The 18783-nt window shown below is 47.3% G+C and overlaps 1 protein-coding gene and 1 long non-coding RNA gene across 2 annotated transcripts; both read right to left on the bottom strand.

Moving 5' to 3' along the window:
- Positions 1-3648: 3648 nt before the first annotated feature.
- On the bottom strand, positions 3649-4170 carry LOC122370264 (piggyBac transposable element-derived protein 3-like). Its single transcript, XM_043345721.1, has one exon. It carries the CDS (start codon positions 4168-4170, stop codon positions 3649-3651), a length of 522 nt encoding a protein of 173 aa, XP_043201656.1.
- A 12724-nt stretch (positions 4171-16894) lies between these two features.
- Positions 16895-18271, bottom strand: LOC122370262. The gene is made up of 2 exons (XR_006254545.1): positions 18229-18271; positions 16895-17360 (listed from the first exon to the last, which is right to left on the bottom strand). It is a non-coding gene; the product is annotated as an uncharacterized LOC122370262 (long non-coding RNA).
- Positions 18272-18783: the final 512 nt, after the last annotated feature.

Here is an 18783-nt window from a genome sequence, read left to right as displayed (position 1 = left end):
CCGCTAACATCTTTATTTTTAAAGCAATCAAGACGTAACAAAAAGGGTATACGTGATTCAACTTTGTCTATCAAATGGCTATCTAAGTTTTTTGAAATTTTGGATTTTGGCCCAAATTTTTTTAAAAAACTGACTTGGGAAAATAATTATAAAATCCAAAATTTTGAGTGTATCGAAAAACCGGAAAATATGACAGAGAACTGATCTATATGCACCTACATACCAATTTTTAGAAGAATCGGTTCAAAAATGTGGGAGTTATTCAAAATTTTATGACGTAACGACACACAAAAAAAATCCGAAAATGTTTTTTTGGAAGTTCTAGACCTCGTACGGAAACAAAAATAGCACCATTTGATTCGCCGTGAAAAACTGCATCGGATAGGCACCTTTTTAGGCCTTAACAACCAACTTCAAAATTTGACCTCACTTGACCTGACCTTGACCTGACCTCGACCTGAAATTCATCCAGAGGTGGTCCATATCACTTATTGAGGGTGCCTATTGAATTCTATGAGTAAAATGACCCATAAAACATGTGTCGCACATGCCCTTTTCTATATTTTGTTTTTGGTGACCTGACCTGACCTGACCTGACCTTGACCTTGACCTTTGAATGACATTGTATGCAACAAATATTGTCTTGGTAGTTTAAGAACACGTTTGGGGCAATCAGTCTCAGTCCATTCTTCGGCAACTACGGTGCAAGGCCGATACTGTAGAAACTTGCATTTTGTACCCTTGACCTGACCTTGACCTGACCTCTGACCTACTTAAGCAAAAAAATTTGGACTCTTATGATCCGACTTGTTGAGAGCTTTCGATTGCCGTTTTCCCCGTCTTTCTACGACCATCGGTTCGGAAGTTAGACAGGGGGGCAGAATCTGCCCCCCCCCCCCCCCCCAGCAGGGCGCGTATGGCTGAATAGCCCAGCGGGGCGCGGGTTAATGAAGAAATGTGGCTAGATACGGAAAAGTGGGATGCTATCATGCAGATTAACTTGTCTGCTATTTGGCCCATTTTCAGTGCTAATTACCAAACGATTTATTATAATGCTTCATTTGAAAGCTCGACACAGGCACAATCGTCGGTCTTTGCATTGCTCCTTCATAGAACCAAAAGAAATCACGTTTTTTATTTTGAATATTGACTTACTTTTCATCGACGGGTTCGATCTCCTTTATCACGCAACGATTTTCCGGGAAGTCAGCCAAACTTGTTGTCTTTTTGTCTCAAGTTGCTAGGCGGTCGCAAGGTAGCGAAAGATACTTTTGCTCTGACATTTGTAGGTACTTATTTTTCCTCATGATATTGACATGTTGCTGTTTCTGAGAACCTAATTCTCGCTGATAAAAATGCAGTTTTCTTGAAATGTGTTTAAAAGTGCCGTAGCATGAACACAACTCTGCAATTCTGCTCGGAAACCTGCACAACCCTGACTTCCCGGAAAATCGTTGCGTGATAAAGGGGATCGAACCCGTCGATGAAAAGTAAGTCAGTATTCAAAATAAAAAACGTGATTTCTTTTGGTTCTATGAAGGAGCAATGTAAAGACCGACGATTGTGCCTGTGTCGAGCTTTCAAATGAAGCATTGTAATAAATCGTTTGGTAATTAGCACCGAAAATGGGCCAAATAGCAGACAAGTTAATCTGCATGATAGCATCCCACTTTTCCGTATCTAGCCATATTTCTTCATTATAGTACATTTTTGTCACCGACGCATGTTAAAAAAGTTCAGTTAAATTTTTGCATAAAGGTGGCCTGCTGAAAGGCTGAAGCGCGAGAGACGGTTAATTTCAGTCGACGCCAAAACTCGGAAATGCCTATCAAAACCCATGCATAAAAACACGGCGGTTAATTTCATTATACGGCAGTTTTCTTCTCTTCAAAAGCTCCCTGTTAAACAATGCATTCGATGACTGAAACTTCAATAAAAGTCCGGTCATAGCTTGGGTCATAGCGGGTCATAGAAGCTTGCAGCTTGGAATAAAATAAATTGCGAAACAGATTGATAAAAGTCCGGTCATAGCTTGGGTCATAGCGGGTCATAGAAGCTTGCAGCTTGGAATAAAATAAATTGCGAAACAGATTGACAGGTGAATTTTGAAAAGAACACAGCCTTAATGTAATGACTTATCGTATGCATTTCAAAGAGATGGCTTAGCAGGTTACGCAGAAATTTAGAAGGCAGATTTCGAGGTACACTTAGTTCTCAAGAGCCAGTGAAAAGAGCAATTGAAGATGAACCTTACAAAGCGGGAAGAACTGCACTGCCAGGAGCCAGTGTTTGTAGTAAGATCGACGTTTCTTATCATACTTTCATGGATATTGGATGTCAAAATATAGGAAAGAGGAGGGAACGCAACGACATTTTCCCACTTATGAGGACAAAGCATGTCTCCGCAACGTCTACTCCTCACTCGCAATTGCTTCGTAGCATGAATGTCTAATAAAAGTAACAGACGCGTCTCGCATGTTTACCAGGAAATATCTGAGAAATGAGGGATGAATTTCAAGCAAAATACGACATGGTATGCAATTTACAATTTGTATAGGTATACTGAAACCAAGTGGTAGATTAATTTCGTTATTCGCCCATCGTGTGTTAAAGTCCATTGGCAATAATTTTCATTATACGCCCAAAGCTTTACCCATTTGCTGCCCCCCCCCCCCCATCTTCCGTGCCCCTCCTTGATGTCGAAGCCCGAAAGCGAACCCTTTCTCAGAGATGCGTTGGTGTTCGGTGCCAAAAAATTTACTATAATAAATTTAATTACCCGGTCCGAATAATATACCAGCCATGATACGGTCGCTTTTCCTCAAGGGTGTTTTCATTGAATATGCTCGCAGGCTCGCACATTCAATGCGAAAATTGCACTCATTTCATTCGTGCAATTTTCGAAAATAGCATCCTCACTCCGTTCGGACGCTATTTTCGATAAAATAATGTCCTCACTTCGTTCGGACATTATTTTAAAACACCCTTGGGAAAGCGACCGAATAATGTCTGGTATAGTGCTCGGACCGGGCAATTAAATATATATTAACCCGCGCCCCGCTGGGCTATTCAGCCATACGCGCCCTGCTGGGGGGGGGGGGGCAGATTCTGCCCCCCTATCTAACTTCCGAACCGATGGTCGTAGAAAGACGGGGAAAACGGCAATCGAAAGCTCTCAACAAGGCGGATCATAAGAGCCCAAATTTTTTTGCTTAACCCATTAGTGCCCAAGGTCCTTAAGGTGGTGTAAATTGTTTCATTTTTGCTGTATATACTTATCAGGAGTCACTGATTGCCTGTGATTTTTTGGAAAAAATTGGAGATATTTTTTACCTGTTTTTGGGGGTGGCAACATTTGTGACCAACGGGTCAATAAACACCATGAAATGGAATTTTAACCACTTTTTCTTACTTTTGTTTATAATAACGTCCAATCTTTCTGCGAAGACTTAAAATGTCAGCATCTGTAGTTGAGCACCTGTATTTTACGGCATTACCACACACAAAATCCAACACAAGGTAAAAGATATTTGACCTGCTTTGATGTCGACAAGGTCACGCCCACTGCGCATTTTTGGGCTTGTTCAGATCATCAGCCATACGTAGGAATCCAACTAGTGCTGATGCCCCTCTTGATCTTCCGTGTGCTCATGGAGTGTGGTACACCTTCATGCACTTTGGGTGCAGTGGAACGGCGCACTTCTCGCAGGACATGTTGGTTCGGCTGTTGCACACCTTGCAACGGTGGAACCCCCCACAGTACGGTTCCGCATGATAGAGATATCCGGTGGAGGCTGCCAGACACGACAGTTTGTACCCGTATCTTACAGGTTTGCCCCTTATGAACTGCTTGGTGCTGTGCCGTCCATAGTACGGTACCATTGTCTCGTCAACGCTCAGGTTTCTGGTGAGAACTGCCGTCTTGAATCCGGCGTTCAAGTGCTGGAAGTTCGGACGTACCTTGTAGTATCTGTCCTTGCTGATGTTGCTGTTGTCCGCCAGGTGCAGATTCTGGAGAAGTTCAAGAAACCTGTTCCTAGGCATGAGCTCCTGTGCCCACACAGATGACACGTCGTCCTTTGCAGACCACAGATGTTTCTTGTTGTGCGTCGTTCTATAGCCCGTCATCATCATCACACCGATGATTCCCAGCAGTTCCTCCATCGTCATGTTCAATCGTCTTCCGTGTTGCGTCGCGTACAAGTTGCTCTGCTCCAGGATATTTTCCAGCAACTCTCTCGTGAACATCTTTTGGAACAACTCACTTGGAGATGTGTCACCGACTTCTGAAGCATCGTTAGGGTCGCCAGCAGACAGTTCAACCCGAAATGTTGGTGGACAGTGCCTCCAGTTCCTGACCTTCTTCCTTTTAGGCCCTTTGACAGAGGTACATTGATCCGGCTCTTGTGTTGCAGAAGCAGCGACGTCACCTGATCCCTTTTCGTGTGTCCCATCGCGAGGAGCTGGAGACTGCTCCCCCGTCACTTCCCCTGATGTCCCCAGGACTCGGCGTGGGAGATGGGTTGTGTCACCAACGGTTTCGCCATCTGACTTGTCGGAGTCTTCGTCGGTATGGGCGTCATCTGCAACGAGAGAACCATTGACTCTGTAAGCTGCCCTAATTCCTCTATTACTCCGTTGCTGCCAGACCTAAACCCGAAAGGGATGCCTCGGGGTAAAAGCAAGACGTCTGCTGGGAATACAAGGGCTTTCCAGACCACCTTCGCTACGTTGATTTAGTAGTCAGCCGCAAGCTCGTTGATGTGAACCATGCCAGTCTTGCAACATCTTACCGTAATATACTTTGGTATATTTGTGTACGATATAATTGCTGCCACAGAAAATGGAACTCAGGAAGGCAGGGGCCCCTCCCCCCCCCCCAACCGTCCACATAAACGTCACACTGACTAGAAGGCGCTGTTGCATAAACGTTCGCAAGGAAAACACTAATCATTAACCATTGAATATGACAGGCTTAGGGTCCTTTCACAATACTACTGGTAAAGTAAGTCAGGTAATGTGTAGTTTCGTAAGTGAATTCGCACATAATTACGAGCTTAGACGCAAACATCGGAAGAAAAAAATTATCCGCAACCGACCCTCCTATAGTATAAGGCCACCAGGACGATGTAGCTCTTTTACTCTGGCCACACGTGTAGAGAAGTGCGTAAACGTAAGTGCGACCCTGTATTTTATCAATCATTCTCCTCCCATCCAACAACAATGCTCACTCATTCACACTACGCTGTAATTAGGTATGCCCTACATAGTATAGTCTGCCTACTACATATACCCCTTCTCATCCCCATTATCCACAATTTCCGAGAGCCCACTCACCCTTTTCGATGGGGGGCATGAGGATAACATCGATTTGGTCCTTCTCGACATCTTCATCTTCAAGCCAGCTGTCACTCTCCAGAAGGTCCAATATCTCATTTGCCGTGAGCCTGAAATGTGAAAAAGTCATTTATGTTGGAGTTTCTGCCCGTTGGTCACATTTGTTGCCATACATTATTTGCACGTGTGCCAGACAAAACAAAAAGCAAATGGAGTGAAACTAATAATTACAGGTTCTAAATAGGTTTAAATTCCACCCATACGACGTGCAAAAAATGATTTTTCTGAGAAAATATGAGTTTACTTACGGTTTTTTCGTACGCGGTCCGACCGAGCTCCAATCGGCGCCGACATCTTGCTGACAATGCCGAGATAGCGTCGCTTGTGAGGTTGCCATGCGCAAAATAGTACTGGGATCCTCCAGCTGGAAGATGCCTGAACGCGGGCGAAGTGGACCTTCCCAAAAGATGAAGCACATTTGACCGACAAAAAATCATTAACTTTGTGGTCACATATGTGACCAACGGGCTCTAATGGGTTAAGTAGGTCAGAGGTCGGGTCAAGGTCAGGTCAAGGGTACAAAATGCAAGTTTCTACAGTATCGGCCTTGCACCGTAGTTGCCGAAGAATGGACTGAGACTGATTGCCCCAAACGTGTTCTTAGACTACCAAGACAATATTTGTTGCATACACTGTCATTCAAAGGTCAAGGTCAGATCAGGTCAGGTCACCAAAAACAAAATAGAAAAGGACATGTGCGACCATGGGCGTCACCACCACTAGGGACACTAGGGACATTGTCCCTAGAAGTTTTGAAATCATCGAAAACTACTATGGATTGTCCCTAGAAGTTTTTGGAGTTCCCTCTACTGGGGACACGCAAAGAACCCGGGACACGATAATGACGCAACTTGCTCAGCTCTCCGAACACATGTGTTTTGCCTTGCGAACGGTCGCGTCAACATCGCCACGGTAAATAAAAAGGCCCGCGAGCGGTGTGCCTCCCCACAGATGTGACGGTGCCCTCCGGCCTCCAGGCACGTCCGTGTGGTCGCCGTAAAGCTGGATACGGCAGGCCGGCACTCGTCCGAGAAATTGGTCGAGTTTGTTTCCTAGTCACCCGAGGAGACACCCGAGCCGATTCTGGAGGTGCCCAGCATGATTGCTGAAACGAACTCGGCTGGTTACATACAGGTCCAGCTTATAAACCCGACCGATGACGATATGCAGCTGCCCGCCGGTTACGAGCTGGGGCAGACTCAGCTGTATGAGGGGCTGGTCGCCACAGTCTGCGTGGACCCGGCGGGAGGTCAGGATCAGGGCAGTACTGGGCAGCCGCTCTGGGCCGGCCGCTGGTCAAGCCAACATTTCCTAAATCAATTCCCTCTGGAACATCGGAATGGGGATCGGAGACGGCGGGTAGAGGGGGAGGCATCAGGGCTATGCCCCCCCCCCCCCCGAGAAAATCAGGGATCATCATAGAATTTGCCCCCCCCCCCCAAAACAATCGATGGGGCCCCGGACCTTATTCGATTGTCACGAGGCTCAAGAAACCCACGCCAGCTATTAACAGCTCCATACCGGTCTCCGAGGGTCCTACACTGACCTCTGAGTGCCCTTCCGTGGTGGTCAAGCGCCCACATTGACCGTGGAGGACACGCATTGACCTCTGAGGGCCCTCCACTGGCCTTTAAGAGCCCCTAAACCGGCCTCAGGGGCCCATCTGGCGTCTGAGGGCCTCACATCGGCCTCTGGTGGCATTTCTGTCTCTGGGGTACCAAGGTCCAAGACTAACCTTTACGTGTCCCTGACTCCTGAGGGCCTGGAGTCAGGCCCTCACCTGTCCCTGACTGGATTTTGAAGACCCGATGCCGGCCTCTAGTAAGGGCCTGCATCGGCCTCTGAGGGCCTATTTTGGCCTTTGGGGCCCTCTGCTGGTCTGTGGGATCTAACGCTGGCTCATGCCGGTCTTTTAGGAACCAACGCTGACCTCAGATGCCCCAATGCTGGCCTGTAAGGCCCATATTAGCCTCTGATGGCCCCGCACTGGATTCTAAAGACCCGGTGACGGCCTCTAAGGGCCCGCATCGGCCTCTGAGAGCCAATCTTGGCTTTTGAGGGCACTCTGCTGGTCTCTGGAGTCCAACGCTGGCCCATGCCGGTCTTTTAGGACCCCACACTGACCTCTGAGGCCCCATGCTTGCCTGTAAGGGCCAATATTAGCCTCTGAGGGTCCCGCACTGGATTCGGAAGATCCAATACCGGCCCTTTTATGGCCTGCATTGGCCTCTGGGGGGCCATCTTGGGCTCTGAGGGCCCTCTGCTGGCCTCTGGGGTCCAACGCCAGCCCATGCCGGTCTTTAAGGGCCCCGCACTGACGCCTGAGTGTTCCATGCTTGCCTGTAAGGACTCCTAGCCTCTGAGAGCCCAAGTCGGCCTCTGATGGTCTCAAACTGATTAGGCCTTTTACTGGTCTCTGAGGCCGTTAAACTGGTCTCTGAAGGCCCAAACCGACCTCTAAACACACCGACCTCTGATGGCCCAGTTTCTGCCCTTGAGACCCAAGACTGGCCCTTATGTGCCTCCGAGGGCCCCGTACTGGCTTCTGAAGGATCGATGCTGGTCTCTGAGGACCCATACCAGTATTTAAAAGCCCCACACTGACATCTGAGGCCCCACGCTAGCCTCTGAGGGCCCACACCGGCCTCTGGGGCCCCATAGCGGCCTTTGACGCCGGTATGGTAATAATGGGACCCCTGCAAGCTAGCATTGGGCCTCCCGATGGTCGACAGGACTTCTTTGCTAAGTTGCCCTCCCCCCCCCCCAAACGCCAAGTCTGCGACCGTCCCTGCATGCATAGGCAGAAGGATGTGGGCACGCGTTTCATGATCGAAGAATATGCCTACTACCGCGTAGCTTCTTCGTTTTTTTCAACTAAATATTAATTATTCTCCCTCGTTTTAAAAGTAGAATGGCCGAAATCCAACGAGGTACGCAGATTTGGGGGTAGGTGGGTACTGGCGACCAGACTCAAGCAAAGGTTTGTGGCGACGCCCTGGAAAAGTGTCCCTAGAAGTTCTGAAACCGTGGTGACGCCACTGTGTGCGACACATGTTGTATGGGTCATTTTACTCAGAATTCAATAGGCACACTCAATAAGTGATATGGACCACATCTGGATGAATTTCAGGTCGAGGTCAGGTCAAGGTCAGGTCAAGTGAGGTCAAATTTTGAAGTTGGTTGTTAAGGCCTAAAAAGGTGCCTATCTGATGCAGTTTTTCACGGCGAATCGAATTGTGCTATTTTTGTTTCCGTACGAGGTCTAGAACTTCCAAAAAAAAATCATTTTTCGATTTTTTTGTGTCGTGACGTCATAAAATTTTGAATAACTCCCACATTTTTGAACCGATTCTTCTAAAAATTGGTATGTAGGTGCATATAGATCAGTTCTCTGACATATATTCCGGTTTTTCGATACACTCAAAATTTTGGATTTTATAATTATTTTCCCTAAAAAGTCAGTTTAAAAAAAAAAATCGGGCCAAAATCCAAAATTTCAAAAAACTGAGATAGCCATTTGATAGACGAAGTTGAATCACGTATACCCTTTTTCGTTACGTCTTGATTGCTTTAAAAATAAAGATGTTAGCGGCGTTTGAAATTTTGCCGTTTTTGAGGCGAAAATGGCGAACATGACGTCACTAAAACGTCAATTTCTCAAAAAAAAAATCCGACGGATTTCGTTCAAATTTTCAGGGAACGTGTCAAATTGATGTATGATAAAGTATTGAAAGTTTGACGTCGCTGGCGTAACGCGTTTAAAAGTTATTGGCGAAAAACGGGAGGGGGGGCAGATTCTGCCCCCCCCCCAGCGGGGCGCGGGTTAACCCTCGCCCGCACATGGGGGGGGGGGGTGCCACCCCCAGGTAGTTTTTCTACTCTGCACTCAACATTGTTAGAGCTAGAAGCCTGATTTTTCGTATCCCTTTTTGTGAGCTCATGAAGGGTCGAATGCGCTTGAAAACAATGAAGCTGCTTGAGGAAGGTTGTTACCAATGCCCATGCAAAATTTCGACTGTTAATTTCTTGTTGATTCAGAATTATTGACAAAAAAGCATGGCTGGTACCTGTAAACGAACTTTTGAGACACCCTGTACGTTCGCGGCTGGAAAAACACCAATACGGGCGAGGGTTAAAGGAAATAGTTCACTTTTTAACATGGGTTTTGAACTGGAATAGCAGTTCCGTAGCCTGGGCTGAGACGAGCATAAATCAGGAGCTTTTACAGCCCAACGATCACCCTAGGCAAAGATATTCTATTTCTCGTCCCGAAAAAGGTGTCTTGCGTTGAGGATGTGTGCCTTGCATATATTCGCATCCAGTATGAAAAGAGCATGGGTACCGAAAATTCTTCAGAAACTAGAGAAATTATCTACGAGTACTCTAGAGAAATTCTCGTACTGATCAATACCTAAGGACATTCAGCAGCAGCAGATCGCCCAAATGCCGGTGGCCGCGATCATTTCTCTAGTTTCTGAAGAATTTTCGGGACCCATGCTCTTTTCATACTGGATCGCCTGTGCCTTACAGAAACTGAAAAGTTCTTCTTATTATCAAAATATAGAAAATAATCTTTTGTTATAAATAGGTTTTATTTTCTTTGCTGATCATTTTGAACATAAAAAATCATAAATCCATTGCAAAAAAAATAATTTCGTGAAAGTGAACTATTTCCTTTAAGGTGGGATGGTCACTGCGGTGCCTGCGTTGGCCGCGTTCAGCCACCGAACCCATGTCGGCGTTCATGTGTGAGGAGCGTGTGACCCCTCAAAAGCATGTCGCACATATTAGAAGAGTCAGACATTTCGTTTTTCTCACAGACAATGACAATAGGTACAAAAACAATGTAATAAGACCAGACGTTTCGAAAGTGCCTTCGTCAGTGGAAAAACAAGATAAAGGCTTTACATCGATAAAAATATAGAAGACGACCAGCCTGCACGAAATACAGTTTTACTTTTTTGAAATACAGGTTATATCTAATCTCGCACTAAAATGTTATATCGTTCTTCTGTCTAAACTATTCTGTAAGTCATAATCACAGCATTGGAATCGACACATTGACACATTATAACAGAGACACTCCTATGTATAGATATAGCTATTTGTTTTTTAGCACCATTTTCGCACCTATCCTGGACCAGCTGTAGAAGCCTGGCTTTATGTTAACGGTGTCTTCAAGTAAAATATATGCAGCTTCCATGTCTCTCCTAATCGGTTTTGGCATCCCCTTTTCCATCACTGTAGCTGAATCCCAAGCTGGAAGATGATGACACTTTTCTATATGAAGCACCATCGCATTGGATAGATTATGATTTCGAACATCACGTTTGTGCTCTTGAAGTCGTGTTTTCAAACCCCTCCCCGTTTCACCGACATATGATTTTAAACATGGTCCAGAACAAGGTATCTTATATATAACACTGTTGTCTGATGTGTTCACCTTCTTCGGTCGCACTAAATCTTGAATCTTGGATCCTGAAACGATGGCTACATTGGTTCCAGCTGATCGTAGACTAGTCGCTATAGGAGCTTTAGAGGCGATCGCCAAAGCCGTTAATAATATAGATGAAAGATCTCTTCCTCTTCCAAAAGCGCAGTATATGGAACTAGTAACACTTTGCATGCAGTTTAACACGTTTACTTTCGGTGACACTGAATACGTTCAGTCAAATGGTTTAGCCATGGGATCTCCGTTAAGTCCAGTAGCGGCTTGCTTGTACATGGAAAACCTGGAGGAAGAAAAGTACAAACATATCATGGGTCCTGAGTGCACTTGGATTCGTTACGTTGACGACGTGCTCGTAATAGTTCCACACGATATGAACCTGAAAGAGAAGGTTATTGCCCTGAATGCCGTCGATCTGAAAATCCAATTCACAATTGAAACCGAAAACAGTGGAACGATTCCTTTCCTGGACACACTGGTTATTAGATGCGGAAGTACAGCAAAATTTAAGGTATACAGAAAGCCTACAAATAAAGAAGACTACGTCCACTTCCTTTCAGGACACAGCGATCGCGTAAAAAGTGGCATAGTCATCGGCTTCTTTCTCCGAGCATTCAGGATTTGTAGCGAAGAATTCCTCGACGAAGAGATCACCCATATATACGAAACGTTTACAAGACTTCATTATCCAAAAGGTTACTTAATTCGGCTCCAAAACAAGGCGAAGGAAATAAGGAGGAAGAGTGTAGAAGAAAAGAAGAAACAAAAACAAGAACAAAAGAAACGAGGACAATTCATAACGATTCCCATCTCGAAACAAGCGAACGGAATAGCGACTAGTCTACGATCAGCTGGAACCAATGTAGCCATCGTTTCAGTTCAGGATCCAAGATTCAAGATTTAGTGCGACCAGGGGCGGATCCAGGAAAACTCCAAGGGGAGGGCCATGAATCGAAGTGGTGCCCCTACCTATACCCAAAATTAAAAACTCAACGGATTTCGTCCACTTCATTTTGGTGGTGCCCCCATTTTCAGTTTTTTTCTTTTTATTTTTTTATTTTTAGTCAGTATCTTAACTCTTAGCCACAACCACATTTACCAATTGTAAGCAAGTATATATGAATGTGCTATGTGCATAGATGCTATGTGTATATATGTTGTGGACGCTGAGTAGTGAGTACTTACCAGGAACGTTATCAGGTAAGCAAATCGTTGTCAGTCCGACGAACTTGACCCTGGCGTCTAAAGGGTCTGTCCTTGACACTTCAGGCTTGTCAGGGGCACCAAAGTCCTTCCAGGGACACCACAAACCTTTCAGGGGCACCTACGGCCTTGTAGGGGCGCCACAGGCCCGCCAGGGGCACCACAGGCCTGCCAGGAAGTAGGGGCACCACAGGTCTAGCAAGTATACACGACAGGCCTGTCAGGGGCACAACGGACCTGTTGGGCCCATGAGCACCCCTAGGTGCAGGGGCACCACAGTCCTTCCAGGGGCACCGCAGGCCTGTGAGGGGCACCAGCGGCCTAGCAGGGGCACCAGTCAACACAGGCCTGCCAGGGGCACCACAGACCTGCAAGGGGCACCAGAGGTCTGCCAGGAGCACCACCGACCCCGCAGGGGTAACTTGGGCCTGTCAGGGGCCAGGGGCACCACGGGCCTGTCGAGAGGCACTTCAGGCTTTTCAGGGGCACCATAGTCCTCTCCGGGCGCAGGGGTAGCAGGGGCACCAGAGGCCTGCCAGGGGCACTACAGGCCTAGCAAGGGCACCACTGGTCTATCAGGGGCACCACGAGCCTGTCATAGCCAGGCATCTCAGGCTTGTCAAGGCCCAGGGGCACCACAGGTCTGTGAGGGGCACCAGCGACCTAGCAGGGGCACCAGTCAACACAGGTCTGCCAGAGGCGCCACAGACCTGCCAGGGGCACCACAGACCTGCCAGGGGCACCAGAGGTCTGCCAGGGGCACCACCGGCCTCGCAGGGGCACCTTGGGCCTGTCAGGGGCACCACGGGCCTGCCGAGGGGCACTTCAGACTTTTCAGGGGCACCAGTCCTCTCCGGGCGCAGGGGTACCAGCGGCCTAGCAAGGGCACCAGAGGCCTGCCAGGGGCACCAGCGGCCTAGCAAGGGCACCAGAGGCCTGCCAGGGGCACCACAGGCCTAACAAGGGCACCACGGGCCTGTCAGGGGCACCTCAGGCTTGTCAGGGCCCAGGGACACCACAGTCCTTCCAAGGGCACCGCAAGCCTGTCAGGGGCACCAGAGGCCTGCCAGGGGCACCACAGGCCTAGCAAGGGCACCACTGGCCTGTCAGGGGCACCTCAGGCTTGTCATGGCCCAGGGGCACCACAGTCCTTCCAGGGGCATTACAAGCCTGTCAGGGGCACCAGAGGCCTAGCAAGGGCACCACAGGCCTGCCATGGACACCACAGGCCTGTCAGGGGCACCACCGCCCTTGCAGGGGCGCCTCAGGCCTGTCAGGGGCACCACGTGCCTACCGGGGACACTTCAGGCTTGTCAGGGGCGTTACAGTCCTGTCAGGGCCCAGGGGCACCAGGCCCGTGGTGTCCCTGCTAGGCCTGTGGTGCCCCTGGCGGTCCTGTGGTGCCCCTGTCAGGACTGTGATACCCCTGATAGGCCGGTGGTGCCCCTGGCAGGTCTTTGGGCCCCCGGGCCTCAAGGGGGGGGGGCCATGACCCATGTGACCCCCCCCCCCCTTGGATCCGCCCCTGAGTGCGACCGAAGAAGGTGAACACATCAGACAACAGTGTTATATATAAGATACCTTGTTCTGGACCATGTTTAAAATCATATGTCGGTGAAACGGGGAGGGGTTTGAAAACACGACTTCAAGAGCACAAACGTGATGTTCGAAATCATAATCTATCCAATGCGATGGTGCTTCATATAGAAAAGTGTCATCATCTTCCAGCTTGGGATTCAGCTACACTGTAAACCAAATTGACAAGTCTTGTGTAATATAACCAATCATCTCTTGGTATGTTTACCAACTGATACTTTTTAAACAAGCCGTTGTCTGGTGCATTGCTTGTCAGGTGGCAACTACGAGTCAATAGTTACTATGCACACCAACTTCTCAGTATCCAGACCAACTCTACATTTGTTTCAACGTTTGTTTCTTAACCAGTTTTGGAAACTTGTTGTTGCATGGTTATTTAACCGGCGCCTAACTTGTACTGGTCAGCTGGTCAGCATACACATGGTCAGCTACGCCGGTGACGTCAGACTTGGCGGACCAATCAGCGGTCGCCGCCGGCCGTTAGCGGGCCCCGGCGCGGCGGTTTCGAACCAGCAGTTGTCGCGCGGCCGCCGTGCAGCCTGGAGCAGCGACGAGGGCTGTTCCAGCATTTGTTCAGTAAAAAGTGAAATCTGTGAACTGTGGTGTTCGTTCTGCGAGTGAGGCCCCCTCTGGCCTGTGGGACGCACTAATCGTGCCTATACCCGCGGTCGAGACGCCTCCCTTCCCCTGCGCGCGCAATGTAAGTGGGCCAGACCTGTGCATGCACATGTGAGCAGATGTTTTGCGGTCGATGTTTTTTTTTACATATAAATACATTTATTTGCCTTTAATTCAACTCTTTGTATTTTTAACTTTACTGATGGACATATATGGGCTGTAAAAGCTAATCTGGTTGGCGATCATGATTTATTCGAATTATCTGCGTGATCGTGCATTTGCCATGATTGTTATGGTGGTCAATGTTCAGGAAATATTCGTCATACGGGCATGTTATACTTCTGGCTTGATGCGGTGCACAAAACCATGTTCTTCCACATACGAGGCAGTTCTTGCTTCAAAGACTTATATGCTGACGGTGCACGATAGGTATACCTACTGGGTATACCTATACCTCATGCATTTACCACATCCATTCGAAAATATGCACTCGGAATTGTCTCCAGTCAATAGTATTAATTATGTGACCGTAATGATACTAATGATTCCAGAAACTTCCGAATGGATGTGGTGTATGCATTCATTGATTATATAACCCATCAGTATTTCGTTTCTTGTCAGCGCAAGCCTTTGAGCAATAACTGATGCCAGTCATGGTTTTGTGCACCACTTCCAGCCAAAAAATAGCCTGTCCGTTAGAAAATATTTCCTGAATCAGTATCGTGGCAATTGAAAACGAACGCGAATCGTAAGTTCTGAAGGTTATCAACGCAAACAAAGCGATTGTAAGGAAGAACAAGTTCGAAAAGAGCGTTAGTACACTTACTTGTTGACAATTTGTAAGCTAGCAATGCCCAGTCAAAGGCTAGTTCATCAACAAACCAGGGGTTGGTGAACCGACAAGGAAACGACTATGCCTATCCAGAAGTTGGTAGGTCCACAAGGCCCAGACTAGTACTCAACAAGGTGACGCCTATGCGAATTGGAACCAAACTTGTAGACAAACTGTTAGTTTGTTGGCCAACAAGCCTGGGGTTGGTGAATCGACAAGGTATCGACAAGGTGACGCCTATGCGAATTGGAACCAAACTTGTAGACAAACTGTTAGTTTGCTGGCCAACAAGCTTGGGGTTGGTGAATCGACAAGGTATCGACAAGGTGACGCCTATGCGAATTGGAACCAAACTTGTAACAAGGAGCCAACTTGTAGATTTGGTTTACAGTGTACAGTGATGGAAAAGGGCATGCCAAAACCGATTAGGAGAGCCATGGAAGCTGCATATATTTTACTTGAAGACACCGTTAACATAAAGCCAGGCTTCTACAGCTGGTCCAGGATAGGTGCGAAAATGGTGCTAAAAAACAAATAGCTATATCTATACATAGGAGTGTCTCTGTTATAATGTGTCAATGTGTCGATTCCAATGCTGTGATTATGACTTACAGAATAGTTTAGACAGAAGAACGATATAACATTTTAGTGCGAGATTAGATATAACCTGTATTTCAAAAAAGTAGAACTGTATTTCGTGCAGGCTGGTCGTCTTCTATATTTTTATCGATGTAAAGCCTTTATCTTGTTTTTCCACTGACGAAGGCACTTTGTTGTCGAAACGTCTGGTCTTATTACATTGTTTTTGTACCTATTGTCATTGTCTGTCAGAAAAACGAAATGTCGCACATACTTCACTTGGTCTATAAGAGATATACGTTTCACTGATTTAACAGCAGAAATCGCGCTCGACTTTTGAAGACCCACTACACTCTGTTAGCGCTACTGGATTTGCCAGATGCTGTTGGAGGCTTATACCTATACTTAAATGATTGTAATGGAAGTGCGGTTCATTTGTCGACGCGTGAAATTGTGCACGACAAGTGGAAAAGTAAATAATTATTTTCTGGGTCAATGTGGGGAGGCGTAAAGGGGAATGACGCGGATCGAGTTGAAAAGGATGTGTTCTTACCAATATAACGAATACGAACGACATTTTATTGCAAGCTATTTCGGCTTTATTTTACGATAGTCGAATCGAAGAGTTGGCAGTTGAAGAGATGGCTACTGGAGACCTGTGTTATCGGTCATTCGATACTTTAACTTGACTGGAAGTATGGTCGAATTTAACTGGCGTTGCTGGCGAGTGATGCTCGCAGCGACAGGACTGGTGGCGGTGGAGGCCCAGTTGAAGTTAACTTGAAGTGCTGGCGAGTGATGCTCGCAGCGACAGGACTGGTGGCGGCGGATGCCCGCTGGTTGAAGTTGACGGAGGTGCTGGCGAGTGACGCTCGCATCGGGTGGTGTGATTGATCAGTGATCACGTATGCTTCTTGGTCACTTATGTGTGGCTTGAAACTAGCCAAGTGGCGGTGTAATGGAAGCGCGGTTTATTTGTCGACGCGTGAAATTGTGCACGAGAAGTGGAAAAGTAAATAATTATTTTCTGGGTCAATGTGGGGAGACGTAAAGGGGAATGACGCGGATCGAGTTGAAAAGGATGTGTTCTTACCAATATAACGAATACGAACGACATTTTATTGCAATGATTTAATTGCAAACTATTTTATCATGTTTCCAATCCATAGACGAGGATTGCTTATTTTTTTACCATTATTCGGTCCACAAACAACATCAATGGATCTCATGTTATATTTCACAATTATGCTAAACACCATTAGCACTGTGCCTCAGAAACGGGATTGCGGCTGGTCTCGCGCAGCGACAATGTAGGCACTGCAGATCGCGCCAGTTGTCCCGGCGGTTGTCCTGTGGCGTCCATATCCATTGTCCATGTTCCTTGTAGCATTTGCCGTCACCTCGCCGCAACGATTATTTGCCATGATGACCCTTGGAGTGATGGCCCTTGGAATGGTGGCCTTTAGAATGATGGCCTTTGTGGGGGTGACCTTTGGAATGGTGACTTCCACTGGGGTGGTGAAATCCGTGGGGGTAATATCCGTGAGGGTAATAGGGGTGATATCCGTGAGGGTAAACCGGGAAGTGATGACCACCTCCGTGGTGAGGGTGGTGACCCTTGAAGTGGTGCCCTTTGTGGCCGGCAATGACCGTGGCGAGCACGGTGAAGAGGACGACAACGATCGCCTGAAAGAAATCGTGATAGAAGGTGAAACAGGCATGATTGAACAAACCAATCATTGTCCGGACAGATTCTGCCTGTCCATGGCGTGGGTACACAACAGGTGATGTCAGGCAGTACGAGCCTCACATTTCACGATGCGCCTAAATACGAAACACCACAGGTCATGAGGTAAACACTTTCCAGTGTTACCAACATTATAAGTTATAACGTTATTATACTGATACAGTTTTTAATAACTGAAATATTTCAAAGAACAAAAGTAAAAAAATAGTAACCAGGGGTGGAGCTTTTCCAGGAAAGTTGGCGGGGCAAAAAGCACTGAAACCTACAATGTCCGATTGTTGAGTTCAATAAAATGCTACACTGTATCAATGCCTATCATAACAGAAATACAATTTTGCATAACACAACCAATTAAAGTTCGCCAATGCGAAAAGATTGATTTACAAGGCTACAAAGTCCTACAAATCAGCTTAAGTTGGTGGGGCAAAATGGCAAGTTGGTGGGGCAGCTGCCCCACCATCTTACAACAAGCTCTTCCCATGATAGACACCAAAGATTACTATTAATGAAGATTCGCAACGCCAACAAAGTGCCCAAAAAATGATAAAAATGCCAAATACCAGGTCGGTTTTGGTGTAGTATCGTTTTGCCAAAACTGAATATCCGATTGACATGTTTGGTACATACACAATACGCATACGACCACGTAGGTACGGCATTACACTACCTTCGTTCAGGACTATGATGCACCATAGACTAGATCATACCACCGCAGGTATCTGTTGGCCATGGGTGCACTGAGTACCTACTACATATTCGTGAGCGGTAACGTTAGGTCCCTACCTACTGGCTGCTGCGGATACTCACCAGGAACTTCATGATCAGCGGCTGCCGGCACGGATGGCTCTGTTTTGACCCCGGCGCAGCTACAGTATATATATGCGCCGACCGAAGGAGGCCGCCGGAGGCCCTGTCTTCGGCGCCTTTCGCCCAATTACACATGCTGCAGCAATCAGTATGGGAAAGTGGCCAGTGGACTAAATCCCCAGGGAGGGGTTATAAGGCTGTTCAGCACCTAACAAATGTAGCCAAGGTCGTGTCCGAACCCATTAATTTAGACACTGATTTTCTGCTGGCGCCCATTTCAAGCATTAACCCGGCAGTTGCTGGGGTATTTCGCCACCCACCGTTTGCTGGGGGGGGGGGGGGGGGCAGCCGATAACTCGAGAACCAATAGGCGCAGCGAAACGCACGAGGCGGCAAACGAAAGAACGCGACGAGACGCTTCAAATAAGTACTTTAAAGTTGAATATTGAGGTCACAGGTCGGGTCAAGGTCAGGTCAAACACCTGAAATCGGGCTCTCAGTATCATGGGCTTCAGGACTTCGCAATGGGCGCCTCTCGTCATTAACTCTCAAAAC

This window comes from Amphibalanus amphitrite, unplaced genomic scaffold, assembly GCF_019059575.1.
Source record: "Amphibalanus amphitrite isolate SeventyFive unplaced genomic scaffold, NRLGWU_Aamphi_draft 001115F_arrow, whole genome shotgun sequence".
NCBI classification, from domain to species: domain Eukaryota; kingdom Metazoa; phylum Arthropoda; class Thecostraca; order Balanomorpha; family Balanidae; genus Amphibalanus; species Amphibalanus amphitrite.
Note: the sequence above shows the minus strand (reverse complement) of the source record. Positions and strands in the feature narration are given on the sequence as shown.

What these genes read in the sequence shown, in the direction of transcription:
- LOC122370264 (XM_043345721.1), bottom strand. Translation starts at nt 4,170, where the DNA reads ATGACGATGGAGGAACTGCTGGGAATCATCGGTGTGATGATGATGACG.